The following is a 10,254-nucleotide window of genomic DNA, read 5'->3' as shown; positions in this document are numbered from 1 at the left end:
TATCAAGGAAATGTATCCACTACTGCAAATAAAGACATCCAAAATGCTGCAGCACCATCAGTCTGGTTTCCCACGCCAGAACCAGTGTGAGTGTGGCAAGTGAAAATAAGTCCCTAAATAAAAGTGGAGGAAAACTGCTTTAATTTATGTGGTAACTTTAAATGTTAGTTTCAGGTTTGTGCAATGCACTAGACACAACTGGAAGTCTTTTCAAGAGATTACTGCAAAGCATCTATCGGTGCTTTTACTATACCCCAATGATATTATGCTATACGCTGATATCTCAGAAAAACTGGGATATTGATGCTCTGTGATAATAGTAACATATGAAATGTACATATGAAATGAAAACCAAATAACTGCAGGTTGTCTCAAAATAGGGTGATTGGACTGGAGCCACAATAAGCAAGAAGGGAAATTCCTTCAACAAAAGAACGGAGGCTTAACAGAATTAGCCAACTCTATAGGCAATCACCTAGGGGATTTTTGCATTTGGCTGTTATTACAGCATGTTTACTTGTATGTTGGTCAATATTGCAAAACTATTGCATAGTTTGGGTGAGAAAAAGAAAACATTTCAGTGGCCAGCAGAGTGAAATTAATACTTTTAGAGTTGGGAAAGATTCTCATACCTTCTTTCAGGATTGACCTATCAATGTTTAAAATCCCTTGTGAAAAAGAAAAAAAAAACACTTTATTTTTGCAGCTGTAATGTCACAAGGACAGTAGTGCCTAGTGGCTTAGTAATGCAGAACTCTTAACTTCTCTAGAAAAGGCACCACCTGAGTGGAACTCCTTCCAGTGCGTTACATGTATAGGGTGGCCCAATCACTATCTGAGGGAGCAGGAAGAGACAGTCTCAGGTGGAGCAGGAATTTTGTAATCAGAAGAGACAATGTTTACCTGAAGTAGTGAATTAGAAACAGGACTCTTAAAGATCAGCTTGGGAGTCAACCAGAAGAGCTACCAGCAAATTTTCTCTCTACACAAATGCAAACAGGCAGACCTGAGCCAAAGTATGGAAATACTATTAGGGATTATTTGCAAACATTGCCATAAGCAGGAATGTCTTAATGGTAAGCATTTAGGCTAAGTTGTCCAGGCTCCCTCTAAAACAAGTATCCACGCAGAATGAAATATGCTTGGGAAGTACCTGTCTCTTTGCAGTGGCTATCATAGGAGCCTAGACTACTACCATTGAATGAACACTTCACTTTCAGGCAGTTAAATTAAGTGACATGTCTGCTATGTTCATCATTCAAGCTTTCCTGTGAAACAGCAACAAAGTGATCAGGACCACGGCTGGTCACATTCTCTTTGGTATTTCCATCGCTGCAGCCAGTAAGAGAAGATACACTGCAAGAGATTTAGTGTCTGTGCAGCTGAAACAGGATCTTATCATTGAAAGCATCCAGCTTCTGTACAGCTATTGTTGCTTCAGGACCTCATATGAACTTGTCACTTGTCTAAGCTACACTTGGTTTTCAGATCCTGCCACACCTGTGTAATTTTACTTCATTTTCAGTCTGAGGACATATTTAAAAAGTTGATCTTAAGACTTTGAGGCAATAAAAAGAACACTGTACAAATCAAGCTTTCCTACCAAAAAGACTTTTCCACTGGAGGAAAGTGAAGAGAGTAATGTTATGATGCTCTCTCAGTTGAATAGCTGAATGTCTTGTTTCTGGCTGCAGTCTGGAGGATATTAAAGGAAAAGCAGATGTCTGAATAGATCAGTGCTTCTATTTCACAGCCAAAGCAAGTAAATAAATGCTTTAGGAAAGCTGCCTTACCGCCTCTGCTTTTGGAGCTGTAGCACTGCTTGGAATAAAAATATATCTAGTGGATGTGCAGTCTACACAATGAAGCTTTGATATCAGAGGAGCCAAGCAGAATTTGTCCTCTTCAGGGCACCTCAAAGACCTTGTGTTTCAACACAGCAGATATGTCTCACGCCATATTTGTCTCCTGTAAATTGCTCTTTGAAAGTCTTGAAACAAAAAAACACATTCAGATGGAAAATATTTTTTTATTGATCAACTTCTTGTTCCAGACCCTCACTCCCCACCCATATTCCTGATCCCACATGAGCAATTCCACATGGTTTCAGGATTTGCTATTAATCATCTTTTAGTTGACTATTTCCTTGTTACACAACAGGAAGTAAGGATGTTTGACAGGAGTATTCAGTGAAATAAAGGCCAAATGTTTGATAATCAGTACAGTGTGTAATATTATTCTCAACAATTGAGTATAAATACTGATACAATGGAAAAAAATATTCAGTTCTTTCCACTAAACTGTTTCCTTCTAGGCTGGATTTCCACATGACAGTTTTAAATAGCTATCAAACCAAAGACGTGTACCTCCTCAGACAAATAGGAAAGTTATCTCAAAGTCAAATACAAATGCAAACACAGAAAGCAGTTGTTAGTATATTTACAGAATATGGTCTGTTATGGTAAGATAATCAGAATGGCATCAGAAAACAAAGGAAATTGCAAAGAGGGATAATGTAACAAAGCTGAGAAAACTTCCTCCATTCTTCATTTCTCAAAAACTTATTCTTATGGTTTAAAAACGAGGGTTACAAATAAGAAAATCTGAAATACTTGTTCTATAGGTACACGAGGTACTATGAAAGTACTCATTTATAGCATATTGTATATAAAATATTAATTTAGAAGGAAAATGTGAACCTGATTCTCTAATTAAGTGATCTAAGACATTTTTTGTTTTGAGATACCGGGAAATGAGGAATCATAATCCAGCTTCTTTTGGACATGTTAAAATAGGCTTAATTTGCTAAATTCTTCACTCATGAGAATAATCTCACAGTAATTAGCAGAAACTACTAACATGAGAGATGACCGGTTAGACAAGATTTGCAAGTTACTCCAAAATACAACTTGACATTGAGAAGATACTAAGGACCTTGAAAATGTGTTGTAAAATTCAATGCAAGGAATGCACACTCTTCATTCTAGGGGAAAAACGGAAGAGGAAAGAAGATTGGCTTTTTTTCTCTGAAGTGTGAGAGACTTCATTGCATTCATATATAGTTGGAGTTAAATAACAAATGTAACCATTTGTCTACAGCTTGTGGACTTGACTGTCACAGTCCAAACAGCCCTCATATGAACAGAGGAACAAAATCAAGATACTTTATTCTGAATAGTATCTTCCAGCAAGGGAAAAGCCAAAGACTGCCTCAAAGCAAAGATAGTAGCCACTTCTTAACCACATGACTTGCATAACTTCTGCAAGGCTGCATCTTTTTCCCATCTTTGAGCAAGGGCTTTTCAGAGCATCTCTACTCTCTCTGGAGTTCTAGGTTGCTCCCACTATTCTAGGTTGCCTCTGAAAGGGTATCCTTAAAGGAAAAGCATTTTTAAGAGCTCAGGTTCTACCAAATCATATATCCATGGGCTGCATTAATTACTGATTTGTTTACAACCTAGGAATAGGTGTTTTGCAAAGGGCTGTGGGAATGAAAAGAAGCACTGGAACAGCTGAGCAGACACGTGTAATGAGTGAGAGCACAGAGGGGACTATCTGCCTGCAAATGTCAGGGAGAAAGCAAGGGGGCAGGTGCTAATAATGTGAATGTCACGCTCAGCAAATCTGAGATTGTTCCAGGGCTCTTGAAGGTTGTCTTGTTACTTTACAAACTTCCTACTTCCACTGGTTATTTGTCTCCCTTTGTCCTCTCTCTCTGGCAGCAAGGCAGCTACCTCTGATGCCAGACTGCACTGTGGTGCAATAGAGAGTGAGCAAGAGGAGAGAAAGCACAGGAGCAAGAGATGTCTTCAGTGGGGACAAGGAAAGGGGAGAGATAGGAACCTGATATTCCTGCTGGCTAGTACAAAATTCACTCAGACATTGCTTCTGTTCTTTAGAGAGGACAATGATATGTTTTCAGGATTAACAAATCTATCAACTCTCAAAGATGTTTTAAATTATTCATTGGATGGATACCTGTGTGTCATGGCCTTTGCTGAGTTTCCATCACTGTATGTCTGACCACAAAAACCTGAAGAAACAAGTTCAAATGTAGGTTGCCATTTTGTTTTCATTATGGTTCACATATTTATTCTCAAATTAACTGATTTGGATTATTTCTTCATTCAGAATAGAGAAGTTTCTTTTTTAATAGGTGAAATAATGTCTCAAAATATTTGGCTACATTAAACAGAATCCAGAAAAGTGGCCAAAGGAAAAATAAAATTTCAAAAGAACACAAAGGTTTATTTCTAAGTCAAAGCTATTAAATGAAAAAAACCCCAGATTTTCCCATATCCATCCCCTGGAGACCAAATAAGGCTAAGCCACTTTAATTCCAAAGCACAGCTACTGATAGAAAAATGCAATGCATTGCAGTATAATGCATTCTTCATGCCACAAAACTCTTCTTGCATCTGGAAAGGGAGTAGCCTTCATGATGGTTAGCTACACTGATTTTTTTTATAATAGATACTATCATCACTGGAATCTTGGTCTTGAGTAACAAAATACATGTTAATAACATGTATCTGAGTGTACCTCAAATCGTAATAATATCCTCACCGTACTTCTGCAGTGAAGTACTACTGTCCCATTTGCAGAGGTGGGGAATTAACAGTAGGGCTGTGCTGCAATCACTACAAGGACAGCACTGTGTGCCTACTTGCCAAGGACTGGTTTTAACCAGTTACCTCATGTACTGACAGCAAGGTAAATATAGGTGTGGCATGTAGAACTTGGCACAGGATGGAAAATTCACCCAGGAAGCAGAGAAAACAGCCAGCCACACAAGTTGCCCTTGCAGTAGCTAATTAAAAGGTAGTTGAAGTATATGAGTCCATTGTCTATAAAGGAAGCTGAGCACATGTAGCTCACATGCAGACATCTACATTCAGTCATGTGAATCCCACCTCAGTTTCCCAATGAAAACACACTTTGCCTGAGATGCTCTCTTCTAGACAGTGAAGACCTAATTCTTCTTTTGTTATCATTCATACTTACCACAGTGGATATCACAGATCTGCAGTGGAACTGAATAATCTACATCTGTCCTCCAGCCCTTTTAAAAGAAAGAATTGAGGCTTATTCCCCTCTCAGCAGAACTGTTACTAAACACTTGCGTTGACAAAATGAGATTGCTTTATTAGTTTACTAAAATGACTGCATTTTTTAATCTGTTTTTAAATGAATGCATAAGGAGACTGCTGGTCTAGTGTATATTTAGTGAGTTGGAATCACTGTTAGGTTTCTGAATTATAAAGCTAATCAGATCGGGGGGGTGGGGCGGGGGTGGAAGAACCATATTCTGACAGATAATGTCTTATTTAAAAAATAAAATTATTTATGCAGGAAAACATCAATTTTACCACCAAATCTGATTTTTCACTAGGGAAAGAAGACCAAGTCTCATTACCCAGAAGCCTCTTGCCAATCTCACTTTCATCTTGCCCCTTTCTTCCTAGCAGCAGAAAGTGAAGCTGACGAGGGCCTTCCAGGACAGCTGCTGGAGCCTCGCAGCTCCAGCTGTCAGTCTCTCTTGTCCCAGTGTCTGCTGAGAACATTAACTCCAGAGAGGAATAAACCTATCATCAGCTTCATGCTCATTTGTTACTAATGTTGTCTTAATAAAGTTCAGCTACAGAAATAGTGTGCAAAAATGTCAGAAATAATTTGCTCAGCTCTGCTTTCAGCAGTGCTAATTCTAGCATACTGTGCACTTACTGCGCTGTTTGCTATATGCCTAACCTTTTCCAGCTAATGTCAATTTTTGAAAAATTTATCTGTGATTTACTTGGATCTTTTGATGCCTTGGAACTTTTTATTAGAAAGGAACATATAAAGACAGGATTAACAATTTCCTGATGATATCCCTTTATCTGCCACTGACAAAGGAGCAAGATCATGGAGAGCAACTTCTCTGTTAATTAATGTCATCTCAACAAGAGATGGTGGCAGCACATCAAGCTATAAATAACACTCTTTGCCAACTCCGTTCACACAGTAATCAGATTTGGCTGGGAGGAGAAAGCAGTGAGAGTGCCTGCTGGCTTGCTTTTTTTTTTTTTTTTATGATTTGTTTATTTTGTACAGAGTACCTGGCAAAATCAAGACATACCTGAATGCAAATTGTTGACCCACACATTTCCTGTGACATAGTGATTGATACAGAATCTCCCTAATGAAAAAAAAAAAATTGGAAACTATTATTTTCCATACCCTGGAACAATGAACATGTATTGTGTCTCTCCAGCTCTTTCGTTCATTTCCCAATAATGTTACATGTTCTACTGTGTCAGAAAATTAATAAAGTATATATTCATTATGGAAGGTTATTTACTTTCAGAGATATCCCCAGATCTCGATGACCATAAGCAGCCAAGTGTAGTTTTGCCAAGCACAATTTGGGCAGCACAGGAAGAGGGCTAGTGTTGCTGCATTTTATGAAGCATCATAAGGCAGAACACCTTCCCCGCCGTGGCTGTCCACACCACGTTAGCCAATGAGCATATCTTTTCCCTGGTGTACATGACTTGAAGGAATGACCCTTTCTTTACAATTCTTCTGGATTTCCCATCACATTGTATGCTGAGAACAAGTTTGGCCTGAAGGTAAAATTGTCCTAAATTACTGTTCTGACACTTAATGTTTGATTGTTTATGGTTTTTCCTCAAAATAATGTTAGTTACTCCACTAATAGCTATGAATCCTACACTACTGTCTTTAGTGTGGCAAACTCCTAAAATAATTTGGGGCAAATTAGATGAATATGTTCTTTTTTGAGCATGACTGAACAGGGATTACTAGGTAGAGAATGAACACTGGTTTCTGAGAACACAGAGCTAAGCCTTGGTGAAAACCTTGTGTATATTTCTCATGGTGTTGAGACAGGAACTTTATATGGGCTCCCATTCTGTCACAGTAGCAGAGGACATAACAGCTTTGTACCAGAGGGAAGAAAACAGCATTTTTAAATGCATCAGTGCCCTTCATGAAACACACACTTCAATACCTAGTTGTGATTTATTGGTGCTCCACCATTACACTTCTCACTTAGTAACTCACACAGGGAACCTTTAAAACCAGAAAGTCTAAACTCCACAGATTTTATGTGAAATAAGCCAGCTGAAGGGAAGTGCCGCTCTAAAGTGTTCACGGAACATAGTGTTTGACAACTCTTCTACCGTACAGCTTTCCATCTCTGCCAGTAATACAGCATTTCCCCAGATATCTTGCCCCATCAGGACAGACTTTTGATAGCGCCACCAATGCCCTCTGTGGTCTGTGTTGATTAGGATAGCTGTTTTTTCCCAGGCCTTTCCCCATGATTATTAAGCTCTGGGATCTCCTGCAGGAGCAGTTACCATGTTCCACTTGAGCATGTCCTCAGCTTGAGCAGTAAAGCTGAGTTGGAAAATTGCTTTCAACAGCTGCTCTGTTACATTCAGCACCAGAGATGTAATAAAGACCTAAACTGATTCATTAGAAAATAAATTCAGCTTTCAGTGTCCACCCCTTTGAGTTTAAGAAGTCCTTATTCATAGCTGCTTGCTTGTCAGCTACCCACTGGTATGTGCACCCCGCACACTGAAAGCATCAGAGGTACTTCAAAAAGTCACAGCTGCAGCATGTACCTGCATACAGTGGCAAATAAAGAAGTACAGCTGGAATATATCCTAAAAAGAGGACAGGTATAGGAGCTACAGCATGCTTGTGTCTTCTAAAGCACATCCCCCTACAGCAGAGTGAAGTCAATGAGCACAGTCAAGAATAACAGCAGAAATCACAACATCTGGATTTCTCAACTTTCTCAAAATCCATCGTATGACACCTTATATACCTGGTCAGTGGAGCAGAAAGCAGGAGCACACATTTAGGGGTGGATATAAGGCTGCTGAGGAGCTGGCTGCTGAACCAGCAAGATGCCTTTCAGCATGGTGGTCCTAGTAGCTCCAGCTCCTAAGACCTATCCTTCTAATATTCTCCTATTTGAAAAATAATGCTATGGCCACTCCTCTGCTCTTTGACCCCGCTTTCCAGATATACCTCTCAGTAGATCACAAGCCAGGCCAACAAGGTAACTCTGGTAGGCAGGGTTGAAGGGCAAGGGCAAGCCACAGTGCTGCACTGAAAATGTATGAAATATAGGCTTAGTTGCAAGAGAGGAATAAGGCTCCCATTTCATGACTAGCTGCTGCCTGAAACAGAAATCTCACCCTCCCATAATCATTTCCCTCTTTCCCCCCGCTTTGCTGGAAGAAGCAGTTGTGTAGTCACACAGTCAGCTTGCTCAAAAAGCTAATTTGGCTGAAAACTTACCTTTTTTGTGTGTTGAGTTTGTTTTGGCAGCTGAGAGATTTATAATGGCTCAAGATCATCATGGATTTATGCCTCAAGTCTTACATTTCATGATGCGAGATTTGCTAGGTCAGCTGTATCAGTGACCCACATATGAAATACTAACAGTAACAATTGCTATATACATACTACAAATACTACACCGCAAAAATGATGTTAAAACAATATTAAGGTTCCGCTCAATAGTCACTTCCTTTGATGTGACTCATTTGACTTCAGGATCTTTATTTATTTCTTGCTTCAGTGTGAGATCAGAATTAGAACTACATGCTTTAAAAATGTTCCAGTAATTGTTCCAATATGTACATGCATGGGTGTATTAATGCTTTCAAGCTGCAGAGCAATAAATGGAATAATAAATTAATGCAGTTAGATATGTTTAAAAGTCTTACAATGTTTAAGAAATAATATATACAAACCACAGAGACTGAATGGTGCATCCCAACAGATTCACATGAAGCCAGCTGCGTCCTGTTACACACAAGCACTGAGAATTGTGCCTTGGTTTGGGATGTGAAGAAAACTTGTATTTGTTCTGCAGCTGCAGCAGTTCTCATTTTCCAAGCTGATATTAGGGGAAAAGACTTACTTTTAGACATACAAGGACCATATATTATATTCTAAATTGTTATATCTAAAATAAAAGCCTTTTTACTTAGTTAAGTGCCATCAAATGATATGCAAGTAATTATTTTGATTCCCATAAGTTACTTTTTATGCTGATAAACACTTGATTTACTGGGGATTTATAGAAGTAACAAGCTGTCAAATCTCTTTGCCATAATTCACAAGCTACAGTGATGTGAACCCATCTCGCTTACTGGAGAAGGCTCATATCTAGTGACCAATTTAAATATTATTCACAATTTAATATTATGTAATTAAAAAAATATATTTACCTGGAAATTCTCCATGAGCAAATGGACATTTAACCCAAGAGCCTTGCTTGGTTGTAAACTGAAAGCAGAGAAATCTGTTAGGAAAACTGGATTTTCAATTTCAATCTGTGGCTACAGATTCAACTAGAGATGATCAGTGCATTCCAGAAAGTTGCAGAAGGTGAATTCACAGCTTTCCTGCTCTATGGTATCTTCCAACCCTTGATTTAAATTAGGTCCCCCAATTCTTCAGGTATTTATAGACATGCTTATTTTACAGAAACATGTAGCTACACTAACTTAAAAGTAACCTAAAAGAAACCAATAATATGCCTACATTAGCCTTATGTGGCATTTTTTTCTTGACTAGAAAAAGAAAAGGTACTCCAGTAAATGTAGTGTATTGATCATTTTTATTATCGAATATTTAATATGGAAAACGTTATACATTGTTTAGTGCATGCTTCAGAGTTTGCATTGACCTAAAACATTTTTTGCCCTGCTCTTCCTAAGCACAAAAAACAGAGGGCACAATCTGACCTATGTCCTATCTATCATTGCTGCTGCACTTCCAAAGAACCTCTTTTTAATCTAATCTTTCACATTTCCTTTATTCTTACTTCCCATTCATCAGAGCTATGAAACAAAATATTGAACCTAAAGAACATTAGCAACTAATTTTTTTAGAGCTGACAGAAAGAGGGCGGTTAATAAGTGTTTTATAAAGAAATCCCTTTACCTTCATGCAAAGTCTTGGGTGAGTGTCCACACGAGAATATTGAACCTGCTTGAAAGGAGAGCACTCAGCATTAGCTAGTTTCATTAACTAGTTTCACAAAATCAGTTACCCAAAATTTTCATTACTTGATTACTGAGAAAGGAACTGCTTTGTCTACTTTATAAACATTCCAGAAAGTTAATCACATAAAATAATAAGAATAGAAACAACTGCTACTTTGGATTACTGAATAATTTGCTTCTTTTTATCTGTAACATGTAACTTTTTTTATAGTCAGTC

General features: G+C 38.3%; 1 protein-coding gene across 3 annotated transcripts in view; it reads right to left on the bottom strand.

Annotated features, from left to right (window-relative positions):
- Positions 1 to 2,009: 2,009 nt before the first annotated feature.
- Positions 2,010 to 10,254, bottom strand: part of IL17REL (interleukin 17 receptor E like) — a 47,557-nt gene continuing 39,312 nt past the window's right edge. Inside the window, exons 11-17 of one of the 3 annotated variants that reach the window (XM_052790793.1) lie at positions 9,976 to 10,023; positions 9,258 to 9,315; positions 8,778 to 8,923; positions 6,119 to 6,178; positions 5,005 to 5,062; positions 3,979 to 4,033; positions 2,010 to 2,983 (exon numbers count right to left, since the gene is read on the bottom strand). In XM_052790793.1, the coding sequence (XP_052646753.1) occupies positions 2,956 to 2,983; positions 3,979 to 4,033; positions 5,005 to 5,062; positions 6,119 to 6,178; positions 8,778 to 8,923; positions 9,258 to 9,315; positions 9,976 to 10,023 (453 nt within the window). In that variant the 3' untranslated portion in view covers positions 2,010 to 2,955. The remainder of the gene's footprint in view (positions 2,984 to 3,978; positions 4,034 to 5,004; positions 5,063 to 6,118; positions 6,179 to 8,777; positions 8,924 to 9,257; positions 9,316 to 9,975; positions 10,024 to 10,254) is intronic. The other 2 variants (XM_052790794.1, XM_052790796.1) reach the window with 2 other exon arrangements.

Source organism: Harpia harpyja, chromosome 6 (genome assembly GCF_026419915.1).
Source record: "Harpia harpyja isolate bHarHar1 chromosome 6, bHarHar1 primary haplotype, whole genome shotgun sequence".
NCBI lineage: Eukaryota > Metazoa > Chordata > Aves > Accipitriformes > Accipitridae > Harpia > Harpia harpyja.
The sequence above is the reverse complement of the archived record's forward strand: the minus strand, read 5'-3'. Positions and strand labels throughout refer to the sequence as shown.